The 21,262-nt window shown below is 48.7% G+C and overlaps 1 protein-coding gene across 1 annotated transcript; it reads right to left on the reverse strand.

Moving 5' to 3' along the window:
• Window positions 1-554: 554 nt before the first annotated feature.
• ATIC (5-aminoimidazole-4-carboxamide ribonucleotide formyltransferase/IMP cyclohydrolase) lies at window positions 555-20,863 on the reverse strand. Its single transcript, XM_058809402.1, has 16 exons — window positions 20,770-20,863; window positions 20,184-20,310; window positions 18,976-19,052; window positions 17,972-18,038; window positions 15,596-15,684; window positions 14,229-14,380; window positions 13,940-14,096; window positions 12,664-12,789; window positions 12,464-12,571; window positions 11,213-11,298; window positions 9,951-10,040; window positions 8,857-8,985; window positions 7,523-7,615; window positions 3,052-3,234; window positions 1,351-1,506; window positions 555-843 (listed from the first exon to the last, which is right to left on the reverse strand). Exons 1-16 carry the CDS (start codon window positions 20,789-20,791, stop codon window positions 724-726), a joined length of 1,782 nt encoding a protein of 593 aa, XP_058665385.1. The 5' UTR covers window positions 20,792-20,863; the 3' UTR covers window positions 555-723.
• Between the last annotated feature and the right edge of the window lie 399 nt (window positions 20,864-21,262).

Below are 21,262 nucleotides of genomic sequence, written 5' to 3' on the forward strand. Positions count from 1 at the left end.
GTGACTGCCAGCAAAACTGTGTCTGGGCTCCTCCTGCACTTCTCTCACTGTGCTCCACATTCTCACTCTGCTTTTTCCCAGACTTATGTTCAAATGTGCTTAATGCAAACTGCAGACAGCAGAGAAGAGAAGTGGCTCCAGACACTTTCCCCTTCCAGCCTGTGAACTCTGCTCTGCTCCCAGTAAGGGGACAGGCCTGTCAGTGGCTCTTCTACCTTGGAGAAAGCAAAGTAGCACTGCCAAAGCAGAGTCTAGGGCAGGGTTCAGAGCACCAAACCCCACAGTGCCTCATGCAAAGGAGCTGCTCCCCTCTCCTCCCAGGGAAGAGGACAATGGTTTAGAAGTACCTGCCGACCCAAAAAACCCCACCAACTCCACTTAGTTCAGGACAATGCTGATCTTTATCACTTCCATGAGAAGCTGAGCAGAAGCCAGGCTTTCACACCATTCCACAGGCCCTCTACTGAATTTGTGGACCATAAAACCTACCTCAAAACTAACCCTTTTTTCTGAGGACACAGAATTTGGGAGACAGAGACCACACAGCCAGCAGGTAGCTAACAACTGTACGTTTATTTGCAAAAGACACTGATTTTCTACACTGGAAGCCAAGCTGTACCTCTTCCTTCTCCCTGACCAAGGGGAAAGGCCCCTTCCCAGGCTGCAGGAGCCTCCCAGTACAGCAGTGCCACGTGGCTGCTGGTGAGGCCGTGCCCAGAGGGCTCAGTGGTGGAACAGACGGAGGTTGGTGTGGATGAGGGTGATCCCCAGCTCGTTGCAGGCCTCAATCACGACGTCGTCGGCAGCCGAGCCTGAGGGGGCAGCGATGAACTGCACTCCACTCTGCACACACAGGGGATGGAAACACAAAATCCCCCTCAGAATGAGCTGGCAGTCCCAGTTTTTTATCCACATCCTACTAAACAAAGGCTTCCAGTCCCAAAGATGCTCCTTAAGGGAGCAGGAAGTTCTCTGCTGCTCAGAGAACATAAAATGGTTCCTCTGGAAGCAACAGGCCTTGGCTTGATATTCCTAAATGGTTTAATAAACTTTAATCCTCTATTCATCCCAAATCAACAAAATGAGCAGTGACTGGATAATTACTGTCCATGTGAGAGCTGTAACCACCAAGAACATCCTTCCCAGGATCTGCTCTCCTAGTGCAGGCATTTTGCTCAGCAGTGCACACACAATGAAAAGGACAAGCTCGGGCTGCACAACCATTCCTCTGGAGCCACCCTCAGCCTCCTGGAGCCAACCCCATTCCCCTGGAGCCACCCCCAGCCTCCTGGTGCCAACCCCATTCCCCTGGAGCCACCCCCAGCCCCCTGGAGCCCACCCCAGCCTTACCCGCTTGGCTCTGTCGACGTTATCCCTAAAAGGGAAGAAGGCATCAGAGCTGAGGGACACAGCAGAGAGCTTGGCAATCCACTGCTTCTTCTCTGCTTCTGTCAGCTGCTTGGGCACCTCTTCAAACAGGGCCTGCCACTTCACCAGGTCCTCATCCTGCAGGCACGAGAAACCAGCTCAGCCCCAGAGCACACAGCTCCCCCTGTTCCCTGCCAGGGGGATGAGTGATGGCCTCCCTCTAATCCCAGGATTTGTGCTCCATGATTCTGCTGCTGCTGGGAACTTCATACCACAGGGTTTAAACACATCACCACCATCAGTTATTTCTGCACCCTTTTAACTCCTTCCCTCTCTCACCACAGGACCTGAGGGATTCCTCTTTTCCCTCCTGAATTTCCTCTGCCTGCAGTGTGCTGCTCCATAAATGCCAGCAGGCATCTGGTAGATAACTTAACAGCAGCTCAGTTCATGATTAACCTTCTAAAACAGCAACTGATCCAGTTCTTACCCCTTTAAACAAGCAACTGCTCACTAGGTGATTCACAAGGTCCCTAATCCAACTCTTGGCTTACTTAAAAAGGACATACTATGTTGTTGTCTCACTATGGCCCGTAACAGGAAGGTCAGAATCTGGATTCTGAGAATCCAAAGTGCCACACAAACCAACAGCTCTGTGTGAGGAGGAGCCAGTGACAGGGCAGGGAGAACTGGAACATCAGCTGGAGCTTTAGCCCATCCTCACTGCTGGGAAGAGCCAGGAGGTGAAGCCAAGGTGCTCAGTGGGGCACCAGGGCTGTGGGTGCAATATGGGAGAGGCAAATGAGGACACTTTGCCATGGGGCCAGTAAATGACCTTGGGGGATGGAGCACTGTCCTGTGCCTGGGATGCAGTGAATGACCTTGGGGGATGGATCACCACCCTGTGCCTGGGATGCAGTGAATGACCTTGGGGGATGGATCACCACCCTGTGCCTGGGATGCAGTGAATGACCTTGGGGGATGGATCACCACCCTGTGCCTGGGATGCAGTGAATGACCTTGGGGGATGGATCACCACCCTGTGCCTGGGATGCAGTGAATGACCTTGGGGGATGGATCACCACCCTGTGCCTGGGATGCAGTGAATGACCTTGGGGGATGGATCACCACCCTGTGCCTGGGATGCAGTGAATGACCTTGGGGGATGGATCACCACCCTGTGCCTGGGATGCAGTGAATGACCTTGGGGGATGGATCACCACCCTGTGCCTGGGATGCAGTAAATGACCTTGGGGGATTGATCACCACCCTGTGCTGTAGGTGCAGTAAATGACTTTGGGGGATGGATCACTACTCTGTGCTGTAGGTGCAGTGAATGACCCTGGGAGATTGATCACCACCCTGTGCCCAGGATGCAGTGAATGACCTTGAGGGATGGATCACCACCCTGTGCTGTAGGTGCAGTGAATGACCTTGGGGGATTGATCACCATCCTGTGCCTGGGATGCAGTAAATCACCTTGGGGGATGGATCACCATCCTGTGCCCGGGATGCAGTAAATGACCTTGGGGGATGGATCACTACTCTGTGCTGTAGGTGCAGTGAATGACCCTGGGGGATGGATCACCATCCTGTGCCCAGGATACCCCAGCCCTGGAGTCACCCATTCCAACCCACAACGGGCACAAGGGGCCGGCGTGGCAGGAGCTGTGGTGCCCTCACCTCTCCGATGGTGTCGGTGACGTACTGGTCGATGGCGTTGGAGATCTCGGCCCTCTTGACGCCGGCCTTGAACCTCATGGCCAGCACGCGCGGGTGGTGCCGCAGCCACCAGTTGTTGGCCTTGTCCCCCGCCAGGCGCGTGCAGTGGATGCGGGACTGCTGCCCCGCGCCGATCCCGATCACCTGGAGCACAACGCCGGCGTCAGAGCTCCCCCAGTTCAGCTGCTCCTCACCCAGGCAGGGAAAGGGTAGGTGGGGAGCGGGGGAATGCCTGCGTTCCTGATCCTGTAAACTGGTTACAGGGCCAGCTGTCGGCACTGCTGACTTGTACAGCTCTTTGGAGCTGACAGTCACCCTCAAACACTGATGTGCTTTCACCCTTCTAAATAACACTGCCCCAGCATCAGAGTCAAAGCTTTAACCTCAGGAGAGGGACACAACCATGGTTTCTTTTCCAGCCTCTTCTGGTCAGTGTTAATGCCTGAGACCAGGTCACACAAACACCATCATCTTTCTGCTTAGACACAAGCTTAACCACATCAGCTGAGAGGTGCAGTTTGTCTGGCAAGGCTGCTAAAGAAGTAAACCCACTGCTCACTCAGGAATGCTGGTCAGTGGCACTGTTACATCCATGGATTCTCTACCACACATCTCCTGTGCTGCCATGTGCCAGAATCCAGGCTTTCTGCTGCTAACCCTATTTAACAACACTTGTGCTTGATCTCTAACAGATAAGCAAAATCCACACAGTGGTTTTATCTCAAGGAAGCTGCTATGAAAATACAGCACTGGCTCAGCTCCTGCAGCCAGGCCCAGCCATCAGGGATGTCAGACTTGGGTTAGAAACTTCTGTCCATCCTGTGGGTCCTATGGAGAACTGCTGCCATTCCAGTCTGGAGATGTGACAGGAAACAAGTATCTCCCATCATTTCCTGCTCAGCCACAGCTGAGCTGCTCCCCAGAGACATGATGCTGAGGCTTGAGGTGTTGGCCAGTGCCTCAGAGTTCCCAGCTCAGCCAGGGACAGATGGTAAAGCCATAAGCTGCAGGCTGCCCTCAAAGGAATGACTCATTTGTCTTCCCATTCATCAAGACATGGTGACTTCACCTCTTACCAGAACCGTAAAACATTCTGCTGGATCCTGTTCCCCCAAGGAGCAAATGAAAGGCTTGGGCTGCTATCAGATATAGTCTGCTCAGCCATAACTGAAGTCACCAGTGTGTAATAAACCCACAGGGATATTGCTGGTACCACAAACACTGGACAGACACAAAGTTTCTTACAGTTTAGTGGCACCTTGCCCCTGACAAACACTGCTGATGTCCAGCCTCTGCTCTCAACCCACCCACTTCCACTTCCAAGGGAGCCTGGACCCAGAGGAGCTGGGGCCAAAATCCCATGGAACATCCCCAGGTTCTAATGCTTGGGATGTCCTGTGTCCTTTCCCAGCCAGAATGGTGTCTCAGTCTCCATCAGGTCTTTGTGAGCTGTGCCTGGCACTCCTGTGATGGAATGAGGTGGATGTGCAGCAATAACTCCTGCTACCTGTCAGAATCCCAGAACCTTTCTAAAAAAGCCTTTTCCTTTCCTCTGTGAGCCACTCAAAGTATTTCACTTTTTCTGTGACCTAAATTTTATCAAGAGATCAGTAACTACATTTTGGCTTGTATTCAACAACTCCAAAATGGCAGGAACTTTGTACTTCAGCTGATCAAAGTGATGCAGCCTGTGAATTCCTCACAAGCATCCCCACATCTGCAGAGCTTTATCTGTAACACTGGTTCAAGCCATTGTTTTGCCTTTTTTAAAAGCACAGGTTTTGATGGAACATTTCTGGGGAAGATTTTCTCAATCCAGCCTGGAATTTCTGGTCTAGAGAAGGGAAATCAGGAGGTTTTAGCTTTTCTGCTTGATAACACAACCTTGAGACTTGTACCTGCATCTCCCCTCACACTGGCCTGTACCAATTCCCTGCCCTTTTCACTTTATAAAATCCTTCTTCCTACACCTCATCGCTCCCTGCCCCACATGGTGCCCTTCCCCCACAAAAACACAGCCAAAACCTCAAAATCCTCCACTAAGGAGCCATTCCCCCCCTTTCCTACACAAAAATTAATTATGTTTCTTTCAGAGCCTAATCTCCTGGGGATCCAAAAGTGCTTAAGCAGAGCCCATGAAGTGTGAGCAGTGAAAGGAGACAGCAGCACAGGGTGAGTAGAAAAAAAAATAAATCTATCACTTAATAGAAAAAAGATTGGGTGAAAATTAAGAATTACTTGACTAGAAACACTTTGGTTCACAGGAGAGTCAAACACACTCCATAGCTGGAATGCTGTGCAATAGCACAGAGTGGATGAGATGGATAATGCCCAAAGGATTCTTGCAAAATGATCCAGACTGCTCTGGGTTTACTCAGATTTACCCAGGCTAATGAATGAAAACAAAAACCCTAAAGACACCTGGAAATATAAAAATCTAATAAAGGACTTGACCATTGGGAAGACAAAACAGGGAAGTCACTGGGAAAGCATAAGGTAAATTAACAGGTTTGTTTTATGCTAGTGTACAGAGAATAAAGGAAGAATAATTTTAAATTGCTAATTTAAAACATGATGGTGTCATTAAGTGTAAATCAACATGCTACAAGCTGAAAGGCAGCCAGAACAAGTGCAAGTGTTTATTGCAATTAGTGGCAGCTGGCTTCCTGCAAATGAAGTGACACTCAGCTCCAGGAACGCTTCCCACCCCACACTGCTGGAATGTACTAACACAGCCACCTTGCTGGAGGGGCTGATGTCTCACACACCAGAGCTTTCCAAGGTATCCCCATTTCTTAGGGATGCTGTGAGGCTGAAATACCAAAAAAAAAACAAACCATTGCATGATTGCTAGATCCTGGAAAACCAAAAACAATGAGACTGAAAGCAAGCTGGACTTCCCAGGTGTAGCCCAAACCAGATCAGATCCTGGAGGAGCAGATGAAGAGCAGCAATGTGGAAGGTGAAATGTGGGGATTTTCCACATGAAAATCTGCAAGCCCCCTGTGCAGCCCAGCCAGCTGAATCCCTGCCTGCCCAGGGATTCCCTGTCCCTGCTCCCCTCCATATGGCACATCCATTACCACACACCCTCTGCAAAGAGCTGCAGCACCAGACTTGCAAAAGCTCCAGGGAAGTTGGAAATTGTTGCTGTGATGAGGGGAACGGAGCAAAGACAGGGACACCTTTGTTCTGGGGCTATGGGATCTAACACTGCTGAGTGCAGACAATCATTTGAAAGTGAAGAAAAAAGAAACCCAACATAAAGCAGAATAAAAGACAAATGCTGGATCCCCAGAGACATCTTGTGAGGAACCACAGAGCACAGGACCAGCACTGCAGCCTTTTCAGGCTGTACCAACAGCCTGACAAACACACATCAGTGCCAGTGCAGGAGAGCACTGCAGCTCAGTCTCTACCTGTGGGCTTCACTCTTTGATCCATTTTGCTGATATATAATGTACCAAAGCTCAAAAGCATTCTGTATATTTTTCTTCTGTACTAATCCAGGCCTACTGAAAACCTTCCATGGAGAGCAAAGAGCCAGCTAAACAGCACCATTACAAGAATGATCTGCTGGGTAACAATACAACTTTCAATACCTTTACACCAATTTTTAGATAAATTATTTAGGCTGAGCACCTGGTGATGACTAGGAAAGAACCGACTTTTTTTTTAAATTCAAGATTCAAACTGAAAGAAGGGAAGTTTAGGTTAGATATTAGAAAGAAATCCTTCCCTCTGAGGGTGGTGAGGCCCTGGCACAGGCTGCCCAGAGAAGCTGTGGCTGCCTCATCCCTGGAATTATTCCAGGTTAGGCTGGACAGGGCTTGGAGCACCCTGGGATAGTGGAAGGTGTCCCTGCCTGTGGCAAGGAGTGGAATGGGATGAGCTTTAAGGTCCTTTCTAGCCCAAAACCACTGTGTGACCATATGATTCATAATCTCAATTACACATTTGATAATGCCCCTATGAATTCCAACATCCATCATCAGCTTTTTAAAAAAATACAACCAGGGAAAACAGAAGATTTTTGTTATCCCAGAGGGATGAGAAGAAGAAAGCATACCCCATCTTCCTAAGGAAAAAGTGAAAACCAAGAAGCATTTGGGCAGTCAGAATCCAGCTGAGAAACCTACTGTCATTTCCTAAGGGCTCTACATAGACTACAACACTCTCTGAGAAAAATGATGTGAAAGAACAGAGTAGTTAGACAGAAATGACTCAAGGCCACAGTGCAGAAGCATGTAAGAGCTTTTCCAACGCCACCAACGAAAGAGCCAGCCCTGCCACGACCATGAAAAAACAGCAGCAAGGTTTTGAAGCAGCTGCTCTGCACAGGGCAGCTCCTCTGGCCCTGCCCAGCAGCTGCCCAGGTGCAGGAGGGTTTTCCTGTGGGCAGGGGGTGGGGCAGCCCTGCTGCAGCTCCTACCTGGCCATCCTTGGCGTAGCAGACCGAGTTGGACTGGGTGTACTTGACAGCGATGCTGGCCACGATCAGGTCCCGCACAGCGGCCTCGGGCAGCTGGAACAGAGCACCCCTGTCAGCACCCCCTGACAGCCCTGCTGCACCCACACACAGGGAAAACAAGGAGCTACGAACACCCTGATGTGGTCAATTACCAGCTAGTTTTGTTTGGATTGAAATCCATAAATGATTGGTCTTCCAACTCTCAGGGTAAGACTCAATCTCAGTAGGTTCCATCACTGTCACTGACATATTTTATGAAAAATCTTTGCATTAAGATCTTTTCTCTTGAGAAGCTGAAAGCTTCAGCTTCTCCATGTTTTGCTGCTTTGGAATATGATTTAGAGAATTGTTTACCTATCATGTGAAATTGTTTTTACTTGATGACCAATGACAGCCACCTGTGTCAAGGCTGTGAGCAGTCACAAGATTTTATCATTCTATTCTTTCTATTCTTTTCAAGCCTTCTGATGAAGTTCTTTCTTCTATTTCTTTAATATAGTTTTAATATATCATTTTCTTTTAATATAATATATATCATAAAAAAAAATCAGCCTTCTGAAACATGGAGTCAAGATTCCCATCTCTTCCCTTGTCCTGAGACACCACCACATATCACTGGCCTTCAGCCTGAGAACTCCTCTGCATTCACTGTCATCAGCTGTGCTCACAGGCAAAAACCAGGACCACAACAATTAGAGCAGCTCCCAAAAATCTGTATTATTTTTAAGTTTTCCATTCCTAATTTAGAAAAGCGATTTTTATTACCTCAATATCTGAACTCGCTTCTGAGCCCATGACTAATTGTGTGCTCATTAATGTCTGATCTCATTCTCATTAAAAAAACAGAGACAAAGAAATCACTGAGAACTTTCTGGTGATGTGGGCTCTAATTGCTGAGCAATAGCAGCCAGGCCAAAGTTTATACAACACCATGCACACAAAAGGGTGAGCTAAACAATGAGTCAGGAGCTGTGACGGATCCTTAGCACATGGCTGTCTCACCATAAAAAAATTGCACATGGTAGCTTCTTGTTTACAAAGAGCATTTACAAATATTGTGGTAGCCTGAGATAATGGGAAAGCTCCAGCTCCTCTTATTTATCCAAGGAATCAAAACAAAGGAAAGCTATCTTGATTTACTCAAGTATATGAGGTGCAGAAAGTCTGCTGCATTGTTTACTAAGAGCCAGTTAAACCTCACTACAACAATTTAGGAGCTCTTGTGGTAAATTCCCTGATGAAGGCACAGCAGCTCATTCACTGCATGTGTGTTTAAGCTCATTCATCCCCCTCACGTTTTTGTTCTTGGTGACAATGTTCTTGAACAGCGAGCGGTCGATGACGGCGTTGTTCCTCTTCTGCATCAGGTTCAGCCCGTAGAGGGTGCGCACCTCCAGGTCCTCGGGCTCGTAGTGGGGATCCATCTGAAAGCCACAGAGAGCCCAATGAACACTTCTACACCAAAACCTGCACTCTCCCAGTCCTCACACAGAGGGGAAAACATGCACACACACACAGAGCCTTCCAGAGGAAGGCAGGAATATCTGGAGCTGCTTCCTACCTGCCTCAAGCTACAGCTCCCAGCCCTCTGTGGCATCCAAGGACAGTGAATTTGGAGCTGCTTCCTACATGCCTCAAGCCACAACTCCCAGCCCTCTGTGGCATCCAGAACAATGAATGGGATTTTTTCCAGAGCTGCACTCCTGGGGCACATCTCCACCCCAGCTGGAAGCACAATTATTAATTTATACTAGCCCAGGGATCAGGTTAACTGGAACTGTGATGCTGCACTCAGGTCCACCCGTGCATGGCCTTACTCAGAATTTTGGGGGCCCTAGCTGAGGTTTCAGACAGGAAACAACCCAGACTAAGGTGACCAGCTCTAAATAGGAGGGTGCACATGCTTTATGTGGTTTGCCTAATTCACTGAAATGCTTCAGACCAACTTTCCTTAGCTTTGCTCTGCATTCAGCCCTGAAGATACAGGCTTCACAATATGACCTCATCCTTGAGAAGTTAATTGAATTCCAGGAGGTAATCAGCTGCCAAGACTGTCTGCAATTCCATTCCTTCTTGCCTGAAGCTCCTGAGCCATCTCCTCCAGCTCCCCTGGCAGCTACACTACAATTGCAACCTCAGCTAAGCCTTGGATTTTCTTTTTGTGATGCTACAGTGAAGTTCTCTGCTCATTTGTCTCTCAGAGGCAGCAGAAATAGGCCCTGACAACAATCTGTGATCCATGAGTCATGTTCAACAAAACTGAATTTGGAATCCCAACAATGACTGCAGGAACCAGGAAGGGAACGTGACACTGACTTGAGCACAGCATGTAAAGGTCCAAAGTGTGTGTGTTTTCAGCTTCATCCCTGACTGGAGCAGGGGTACAAACCTGGAGCACACAGTAAGCACCATTCTTCTTTTTGGAAAGGATTTTGAGAGCTTCTTCCTCATAGCCAGGAGCCACCACACCATCAGACACCTGCAACACACAGAGATTTCAGCTTCCACAGGAGAAAAATGAAACATGGGCTAAGCTAAAGCTGCACCAGCCATTTCCTACACTGAACACACCTCTCTTGGGGTCTGTCTGTATCCTACAACAGTAAAAACACTGTTACAGTCTGTGTGTATCCTACAACAGTAAAAACACTGTTACAGTGTGGGCCTCAGTGCTGGAAACAAAAACCAGCAGAGCATTGTGAGCTCTTGGCAGAAGTTAGTAAAAAGCACCCTACATCCCTCTAATCAGAATGGAGCTAATAACTAATATCCTCCTCCTAATATCTTCCTCCAGGGGGAAACAGCTTGACCATGACATCCCCACTTCTCAGCCCTAATGGTAAACGTGGCTTAAAATCCAATCAATCCTTATTTCAACAGTGATACTCCTGGGGAGGCAAACACCCTGGAAAAAGAGCTGTTAAGAGCATGGAAACTGAGAGTTTACATTTATCAGTGCCATGAAGCCATACACAACTTCCACATTTGTGCCTTACAGTGTGGGTGAGAGTTTTTTTAATTTTCAGCAGCACTGTACCAAAAGTTACCCTCACAAACCAGCTGAATATGTTCTCTCATTTGTTTGGCATCACGAAATCACAGAATAGTTTGGTTTGGAAAAGGCCACCTCACTCCATCCTCCTGTTGTGGACAAGGACTAGAGCAGGCTGCTCCAAACCTAGAAGATTCTGTGATTCTAAGGAAAAAGCACAGCCTGGGAAGTGGCTGAGCCTACATTTAAGTGGCAGGTAGCAACCTATTTCCAAATTCCTGCCTCGGGCAAGGGGCTGGCCATCAGCATTCCAGCCCATCTTTTCTCCCCTGACAGCTGCTCAGCCAAATATTTGCGACAGCCTAAGCAGGGCTCCTTTCCAGAGGTTTGCAATCATCTCCTGGAAAGCAGCATTGCCAGCTCTGCTGTTTCACAGGCTCCAGCACACAGCCAGGTGATAATTGGTAGGGAAAAAAAATTTAATCAAAAGACTGGTGTAAATTCTGCATTCCAGATCAGAGGATGATGACAGAAATGGCCCAGTAAAAGTCCTCCTGGTAAAATGGGTCAATTTCCAACAAAAAGGCTGTCACAGAGCCATGGCTGCATCTGAAATGATTCTCCTGGATAGCCTGGAATGATGTGCTGCTGTCACTGACCTCTCTGGAGATGATCTTGGCAGTAGCCACGTCACAGACATCAGACAGAGCAATGAAGTCACCAAAGGAGGACATCCGATCAGCACCTGAAAAATCCTCATTTCACTCATCTGTCACATTTCAGCACCTGACAAAGAAAACTCTCCACTCCTACAGTCCAGTCAATTGCTGTGACAGCTAGGAATTTAATCCCACAGCAAAAATAACCAAAAAGAGGCCATAAAAACAACAAGGATGAAAAATCCTACCTCAAACACATGGACCTTTATATATCCCATAGTTCAGATATTCTTCCTTCTTCACTGCCTCTGTCAAAGCTCTAACTCTGTAATGACTACCTCCAGCTGAACCCTTGGTGGCAGGAGGACAAGGAGAGGCAAGGATCACACAGAAAGATTTTAGATGGGAGACAGTTGGAAAAAGAGGAAAGCTTTTAGATGGCTATGCTCCCACCTGGTTTTTCCTGCAAGAAAGCAGATCCAGAAATGTGGCAAATTTTTTCTTCTTCTGTTTTAAAATAAGTATTTTCTATTTAATGGCATAGCTAAGGTGACATCAATTCCTATCAGAAATGCTCCACTACTCAGCAAGGTCAATTCTTCTGTCCCTGCCATTCTAGGGGTTTATTTTTCTGGCAATCATGCAATGGTTTTGTGAAAGCAACATTCAAAGGTGGTCTGTGAAAAATGAACCCAAGCCAATGTGCTCCTTATCAAGTCTGCCTTGTTTTTTGTAATCTCTGCAGATTTTCTAGGAATGCCATGGAAAATGAGAGATGTAGCAAAGTATCTCAGCTAAGCAGAGGAAGGTGGTTTTGTTTACTTTTTTTGGTGAGCTCTGCAGTACAAAAGCATTTTTAAAAACCCCATCAAATAGCAGACAGAAACATCTCTACTCAAGTTAAACATTCCTGAGCAGCCCAATGCTGAGTGTGCTACCAGCAGTGCTGTTTATCCAGGTCCTTTAGTCAAAGCCTCATATATATACATATATATATATATGTGTGTGCGTGTGTGTGTGTGTACAAATTTAAATGGTCTTCTATATTCATCGAGGAACAGAATCCAAAGTGGTTTTATCTCTTTGAAACCGTATACAAGGGCTGCTCTCTTGGAAAGCAACTTCTGATAGGCAGTCAGGAAGACCCTTCTGGAGAAACCCCCTCTGGAGGAGGAGTGTGGTGCCCAGGGAGGAGCAGGGCAAGAGCCGAGGATGCTGCTCAGGTTTGCTGCGGTTCTTTGGAGCCCTCACCTCTGCTGCGGGCGTAGGCAGAGGCCAGGGGCGTCAGGCTCTTGTGCAAGTCGTGCACCATGCACACGTGGGCCTCCTCCTCGCTGAGCGGAACTCCAACAGCAGCACCTAGTGGGAAACACGAGCCAGGGCACTCGGGCTGCCGAGCCTGCCCCAGGGCCTGCCCACACGCCGGGGGCGGGGAGCAGAGCCCAGCCTACCTGCGGGGCTGACGTGCTTGAAGGAGGCTGCGGCCGGGATGCCCAGCGCCTGCTTGAGCTCCTTCACCAGCTGCCAGGCGTTGAGGGCATCGCAGAGGTTGATGAAGCCCGGGGAGCCATTCACCACTGCAAACACAGCACATGGACGTGTTAGAGCAGGCAAAGCCTCTCCCCAGAGCCTGGAGAGCCAGCACAAAGGGTTTCCCCAGAGAGCACTCAAATCACTGCAAACTGTTCTTGTTCAATGACCCTGGCTCCTCAGCAGCTGGTGGAGTGCCCAGAAATCCACACCAAGAGTAAAGGCCGTTTAAAAGGCAGCTCTCAAAACGTTTTGCTCTGGTCCTGAGAAAAGAACTGCTTGTACTGACATGGCAGCACTGTGAGCATTTCAGAAGACTGGAGGACAAAAGATCATTTCAACAATAATCCAGATTCAGGAGGAGTGAGCATAGCACTGCTCTGCTGCCATTCTGGGAGGCAGACTTGCAAGCAAATCAACCTCCAGTGCAGGAATGGAAAAGCTTCCTAAGAGGTCCCAGAGCTGAAATGGGGAAAATGCTGCAACACAAAGCTTCACTGCTTATTCAGCAGGACAATCCTGCACACATTGAAAGGAGTCTCAAGAACAAGAGTAGCCAGACTTTCCCTCACTACAACAATGCTCTGGCAAGTGGCACACCCTTGTAAAATGGCACAGAGACACACCAGAACCATCCCAAATTTTCAAGTGGAACTAGTATTCTACAAACCCAAGGTAATAACCCCCCCTGCTCAAATCCACCAAAGAAAGAAAGACCAAAAGAAGAACAAAACCAGTTCAAACCTAGGGAAAAACAGCTTGGTTTCTTGGTTTCTAGGCAGAGTAAATAGTGACACAAAAAAATAGGGAAGATACTAAACAAAGAAAATTGCAAGCAGAAAAGCATCTTAAAAGGATAACAAGGTTTTCCTTTGCAAAATCAGGATCTAATGTCATATAGAAAGTACACTACATAAATCTGTTCACAGCATCTTGGACACACAATCCTACAGGAGCAGAGAACAAGGAGCTCCAATTGGTCTTGTGGGGCTCAACAAAGCAGCTTTCCTGTCCCATACAGCTCAACTTTGAACTGCAAAGTTAGTGCCCCTCAGTAATAAAGCAGCTGTGAAGACACTGCTGGCCATCCCCCGCACTAAGGTACAAGATGGTGTTCCAGTTTCCAAGGCCTGTCCAAGCACCTCCATTCCCAGCTCTCCCAGAGCCCCCTCCAGGCCAGCAGAGCTGAGGGCTCACCTGTCAGGGGCAGTTTGGGGCTCGTGGTGTAGAGCTGAGCAGGACTCTGGTGAGGATTCATGCCGTACCTCAGGGGCAGCTGCGACACCCCCTTGCTGTACTCCTTCCTGAAGTAGTCAGAGATGGCTGCATCGTACTGAGCAGTGTGGGTGAAGGCCTGGGGACACAACAGGGGACATTTGTCTACTCAGAAACATCACCTCACAGAGGATTTGGTGTTTAAAGGGGTACAGAACCTCTTTCTACACAAGTTTAGCCTGGTTCTTCACGGCAGGAAAGCGTGACCTACCTTGAGTGCCAGCAGGCGCCGTGTTTCCATGGCAGTGTCCCTGTCCCTGGAGGCTGCCATCTCTTTAGCCACTGCAGCATAGTCTGCAGGGTCACACAGCACTGTCACACGGGCGTGGTTCTTGGCAGCTGCCCGCAGCAGGGCCACTCCCCCTGCAAGAGAGGGGCACGGCATGGAGCACTTCCCTCCTGGACACAGCACCGGCAGCAGGTGAGGCCAGGCAGGGACAGGAAGGGACTGCACCATGGCTCCTTTGTGCCAGATGTGTCCCTCCCTTCAGCACAGAGAGGGGAGAGAGTGCTCTTCAAAATGCTCAAAGCTGGTGGGTTTGACTCAATACTGACTGGGCTTGGCAGACACCAGAACAGAATGTGGGCTGTGATGAGCAACTGGGGCAAGAAAAAGAAGATGGCTGTCCCCACACATGGCCTAACCATCATCCTCTGCACACAGAAAGATTTGCTTCCACGCTGCCACACAACAGAGGTTCCCAAATGTCTCTGCAAATAATAATGAATCTTGCCCAGGTCCTCTGCGGGAGATAAAACACCATGCTTCTCCCTTTGGTCTGACTGCACTGCTATTGCAACTCTTTAAATCATACAAGATACCAGGCTGCTGCAAAGGAAAAGCAGAGGCTGGCATTGCTTCATGCAGAGCAAGTATTACTCCATAAAACATTTAATAGAGAGCTCTGCTGGGCATCATTTGGACTAAAGTACTGCAAGAAAATCCAATCCCCATCCCAGCACAAGGCACAGAACTGTGCCTGTGCTGTTCACAGGCTGCCAAGCAGAGATGCTGCAGTGAAGGCACAGCAAGCCTTTGGGGTTAATAACCAGCAGCAGGAGAAAACATGCTGATGTCCAAAGCAGGGGTCCATGCTTCCCAGCTCAGGTCCTGAGCACTCTCCCACATGTTCAGACAAACCCCTTCCCTTCTAATGCCTTCCTGCAGTGAAGTTCTCACTCATCCTCAGAGCACTTCCAGTGGCTCAGCTCTGCTCTCCAAAGCTCGTTTTTTTAAATATCTATTACATTGTCAAGCTGTAAAAGAGGTTTAGTCTGTTCTTTGTGTTTCAGCAGGAAGCATGGACCACCTGGCCTTTCCTAGCACAGCCCTCAGGCTCCTTTTTTAGGGCAGTGCATGCCTTGCCAGCCTGTTATGGACACTTTAATTGCTTAAAAGCAACGAGGCTTACCCAGCTATGCCTTCAGCCTGCTCCTTGCAGCTCCTGAGCAGACTTCCTTTACAGGTGTGCAAAGAACACCAAACAAAAAAAGAACAGCTGAGACCACTCAGAGTTCAGAAGCAAAGAGTCTGTCTGGAAAGCAGATTTTCCCTTCTTTACTTTCCCTTCAACTTACCAATATCAATCTTTTCCACTGCATCCTGGACAGTCACACCAGGAGAAGACACGGTCTTCACAAAGGGGTACAGGTTGCACACTACAACTCTGAGAATTGAGGAAAACTGGGTTACTCAGCAAGAAATCAAAGTGCCAAACTGGGCTTGGCAAGCACAAGATATCACCAGTAATTTCATGGTCTTGTCTCTCAGATAAAATCCTGTGGCCAAGAGTGGTGCTCAGCCCAAGGGCAAGTGATGGTACAGTGCATTAAAACATTCAGCTGAATTCTGTGTATCAAACAGTGTCAGAGCCACAGTTTGCAGCAACCAGATTGAAGGAAAAGCTTCTTTAAATACATATGCCTGAATATAAATGTTTAGTGATTTTGGTGCCCAACCCGAGCCATTCCAAAGGACTTCAAAATGGGCTCTCAGCAATACTGAAAGTGGGCATCCACCAATTCTCCAAAGACTGTAAGCACCCAAGAAAGATCCATTGCAAACAAAGTACAATCTAATTTTCCACAACTTTTCCAAGAGCAGAAAATGACCTACGTGTCACCTTGTGGACTTTTAAAATACCAACAATATATGAAACCTGAGTGTGCAGCCCAAATGCCATAAAGCTTCTGTAGCACATGAAAGTGGAGGAGAAAATCGACTTTTCCCTCTCAAGCTAAGACTGGACCTTATTGGAATTAGTTTTTCCATCTGATCTAGAAGCAGGTCTGTATTCCAGCAAGCATGATGGAATAATAACTTGCCTGTCCTATCCTACCAGAGCCACAGGAACTGCAGTGAGAGGAGGGATTTGTTCTGACCTTCACAAGCAGGGTTTTTAATCCAAGAGAATTAATTTACTCTCTTGATCTGTGCACATGAAGGTACAGAACTCCAAGGCGTGCTCAGCATGGCACAGAACTGCTGTGATGAGTACCCTTGTGTCCAACTCACAACATTCCTTTGTTCCCATTCCCTGTGAACTCCAGCAGAAGGGATGAGAAGCTTCCAGTATGGATTTCAGAAACCCCCCCATGTCTCTAAATTTCCTACAATGTCTTTTATTGTCTCTTGTGTTTCTGATGCCCCCTTGCCCCCGATCCATTCGTGCTCCTGACCTGTTGCAAACCATCAGGAACCTGTTGGCTTTAACACTGCTAAGGCTTTTATTTGTGCAAATCAATATCAGGCTTTCCTTCACTGACTTGGATATGCAAATTTTATGCAACTATGCAAAGGCAGTCCTGCTGAGGATCAGCTACTTCTGCTTTTTGCAAGAGAACCTGAATCCAAATTACCAGTCTGGATGCAAGTGCACCATAAGTCACTGATGTAAGGGCACGTTATTCCCCCTGCAATTCAGCAGAGCCTGATTTAATATGCAGCAGGCTCTGAAGAGCCACCACTGCTGAGCCATCTAAGAGGATTCCTGTGGTTTTAAATTTCAGGTTTTCCAATTCAGCCCAGAAATCCATCCATCAGTTTCTAACAGTAATTTTAAAAACTCCAGATGCATTCTGGCCCACAGTTGTACTGTACCTCCCACCCTGGCTACACCTGCAATTTGCTATGTCCAGCTCAGCCATTTGCTTCTGAACCAGGAGCTACTCCCTGATGTACAACTGGTTATTCACAAGCAGTAGCTGGATGTTAACACCAGTTAGTTACACACAGCCCCCAGCTGCTCTGTGTGACTGAACTAAGTAAACACATTCTAACAAAAACTGAAAAAAGCACCCTAAACTTTGCTACATTAGTGCAAAGTAGCAAACTCTGTCACTTCAGCTTCTGGATGCAGCTCACTTGCTCCCAAGGTGGCTCTCAAAGTTGAAGTTTTCTGTCTCTTATCTGTGTGTTTTCTGTCTGAACAAACACAGTGTTCCTGACCCATTTTCCGTGTCTATTCTTTATTTATGTGTTGAAACTCAGTAAACATTATGCAAATATCAAAGGGTATATTTACTAAGCAAGCATTTCAAAATCAGGAATTGCCATCTGATCAGACACGTGGAACCAACCTGAGGGAAGATGAGGCAGCTTCAAAAGCACTGAAATCAACTCTGCAGCACGTGTAACGTGGCCCTACACTGACTGAGTGTAACGTGTCAGATTTCCCAGGGAACCAGCAGGAATTCAGACCTCTGAGTTCCCTGTGGAGATCACAATATAACTTTCTTGTTTCAGCTTTCTCTTACTACAAGTGGAGAAGATGATCCTGTAGAAAATTATGTTTTTAAATACAAAGCATGTCATGCCAGGGCAAAGAAAGGAGACTGCTGATCTGCTGGTGTGCAGAGGTCACAATTCCTACTGCTCCCCTTCCCTGGTGTTGACTGGACTCTGCTGCTGGTTTTTGATTACTGATGGATTGCATCACATCCCCCCACATTTACCTTACAAGGCTGAAATCCTGTTTCTTCATATCAGCATTATCCTCTGGAATATTGCGAGCCAAGATGCCTAGTTAAAGAAAACAGTGCATCTTCATTAAAAAAAGAACTAAATAATAACCACCAGGTTTTTAATGCAACATCTCCCTTCACACTGTGCTTTTTTCCTCAGCCTTTCTAGCTTAACTTTTTCATTTTAGTTCAGACAGCACCCTCAGCCCTGCTCCTTTATTCCACTTTACAGTCTTTGGCTGTTTAAATTCCATGCTAACAGGTGGAATGCTAAATCCTAAAGTACTCCAAATACTGAGCAGCAACCTCAACAACTTTCTAAGCACTCAGTTGCTACCCTTCAAACACTGAAACCATCATCAGGGACTTCAGGGGAGAGGAAAAGGGCACCTGCCCTGTGAGACAAGGGAAGCAAGAGAGGACGGGCAGTGCAGGTGGCTGGTGGGGTCTAGAACTCAGAGAAACATGAGGGTGACAGGCTGGCACAGTGTGAGGAGCAGCACAGTCCTGTGTTCAGGAGATTGTCTCCAGCCCTCATGGGCTGGAGGTTCCACTTGAGGTACCCCAAGCACAGCAACAGGAGAGGGAAGAGCAGATGGATTAATGTGCAGGCAGAGCAGATATCAGAGATCCTCCCTCTGAGAACATCAGAGCATGCAGGAATCACCCCTAAAGCCTACACTGCTGTATTCCTTGTGCTGCACACCAGACCCACCCACAGTTAAACTCTGTGCAGCTGACTCTGCAGAGGCATTCACAGAGAAGCTCTGTTACTTATAGCCCCAGGGAGAGAGCTCTGCTAACTGCAGACATGCCAGCAATTGCAACAAGGAGCCAATTCAGCCACCCTGCACTTCACCCCGTGGCTTTTCACCTCTCCTTCTGCTCCTGGTACTTGGTTCTTCCACACAACCCTTAGAAAAGGCATCTGTCACCTCCTCTTCCCACCCTTCCTGCCCTCTTTTAGAGTGAAAGATGCATTAGCAGAAACTTACCAGCATGGACTGCAGGATGAAGGGTTTTCACACGCCCACCCAGCATCTCAGGGAAGCCTGTCAGGTCTGAGACATCCCTGCCCAAGAGGAAAACAGCACATGTGCCATTCTGACTTTATCTAGAGGCTGAATGACCCAAACCAAAGAAAACGTATGGATTTCACTACAAAACCCCCCTATGGTAAAGGGGCAACAACTGCTTTTCCCATGGATGGAAATGGAGTTCATGGGTCACACCCAACTAAGCAGTACAGCTTGAACACACTGTAATCACCAAGATAAGCAAACCCCAAATCAGAATGGTTTACATAGAAAATGGAAGGCCATGTGGAGGTGCTCTTCCTCCCAGCTTAGTTTCACCACTCCTTGTGACTATTTAGGGTGGTAATAACAATAATGAGGGAAGCATCATTTGCTTCAGGCTTCACTGACAGCACAGCCAAAGAAATAAGTTGGAGACACAACCAAGGGCTGGGTAGCAGTGAGCTCTGGAGGTGATGTAGATTTGTGCTGATGTGTCCCAGGGGCCAACCACTGTGCTCACAGGGAGCAAAAACAGAGTCACAGCCACCTGCCCTACCAAATAATTGACTTTTTTTCATCACTGCACTAAAACCCATTTTTATTTGGCCAGAGCTGTTTTGGGTTTTTTTGTAATAACAGCATGGAAGAAACCAGAACAAATTTCCCCAGAATCATGGGCTAAACCAGCCAGTGACTGTACATGACCTTTTTCCAACAGTGGATGTGCAACTTAGAGCCTTTAGGCTCTGTCTGCATTAAATGAATTGCGCTGGGAAAATTATTTGTGACCAGTGAACTCCAGTGAGCTTCAACATGTTCTTAACACATCAGTGCTGTCCCAGGAGCAAGCAAAGATCAGCTTCACCTGGCTGTGAGGAGCAGCACTCAGGGCAGATTATGAAAATCAAGGTAACTGATTGTCCCATGGAAATAAAGTTGGTTCAAGGCAGACAAGGAATGCCAACAAAAACCTCCTCATAGTAATCCACCTCAGCCAACAGATATGTAGACAAAAAGGTTCTGAAGTTTGCTTTGGGGGAGGGTTTTCTTTTTTTGTCGTTGTTTTTGAAGGGAAGACTCCTTTCAGACCAGTTTTCACTCATTTTTGTTCACAGAGAAAACAATTTAAGCAGCCTCAGGGCCCAGAAGAGCATTTTTGGCGATGTACAGGGGTGTGTGTGTACCTGACCGGCAAGCCAGCATCCCTGAGGGACTTGGCCGTTCCTCCGGAGGCAATCAAACCCAGGCCGAGCGCGTTCAGGCTCTTCGCAAACTCCACCAGGTTGGTCTTGTCAGAGACGCTGAGTAAAGCTGGCAGACGGGAAGAGCACGAGTGGTTGAGTTTTAACGGAGAAAACAGCAGGATTAAGCGAGTAAATTCGGCGTAGTTCAGGAGCTGCGTAGTTTAGGAGTTTACGCGGGGCCAGATGCCTGGGGAGGGGACGGGGAGCAGCACCAGAGCCTCGCGGTTCCCCTCAGGGGAAGAAGCCGCCCCTCAGGGAGGCCACGGCCGCAGGGCGCGGGCCCGATCGCCTCAGCGCCTTCCCGCGGCAATCGGTGCACCGGGAAGAAGGGACACCCGGCCCGGGGGACACGATCAGTGCCCGCCCGCCCTCGGCACCCTGCGCGGGAACCAGCGCTGAGGCGCCTTCCGGGGCCGCGCTGCCGAGCCCAGCCGAGCCGAGCCAAGCCGGCGGCCATTGCGGCGGCAGGGCACCCCCCACACCCCTCAGGGCTACCCTCCCGCCGCCATCGCCCGCCCTGCGTTACCGAGCTGCTGCCGCGCGGCCATGGCGCCGTCGGTGGGTGCAGGAGGGCGCGGAGGAAGGGAAAGGAAAGGACGAGCAGCGGCGGCCCGGCGGGATTTGGGCGCACGGGGGCGGGAGGCGGAGGGGGCGGCCCGGGCGGGGCGGGGAATGGAGGGAGGCGGCGGTGGCGGGCATGTGTGTTTTGGGACACACGCGTGGCCTCGGGGTGAGGTGCCATGGAGGGTGAGGATGTTCCGTGGGCCATGTGTGGGCGAGCGGGTGTTCCCGCTGCACATGTGCTCAGGGCGTGTGTGTGCACGGCATCAGACACACAGACATACGCACACACACTCGTATATCTGTGTGCTTTGCCATGGATGTACCGCACCCACACAGAGGTACTTGTATGTGCACACACACACACATACAGAATGTTCCCTGCTGGGACACCCAGCTTGGTGCACAGGTGAAAAGTGGGGGGCAGGTGAGGCAATAACCTGCCCCTTCACAGTGGA

Source organism: Ammospiza caudacuta, chromosome 8 (assembly GCF_027887145.1).
Source record: "Ammospiza caudacuta isolate bAmmCau1 chromosome 8, bAmmCau1.pri, whole genome shotgun sequence".
Classification (NCBI taxonomy): Eukaryota; Metazoa; Chordata; class Aves; order Passeriformes; family Passerellidae; genus Ammospiza; species Ammospiza caudacuta.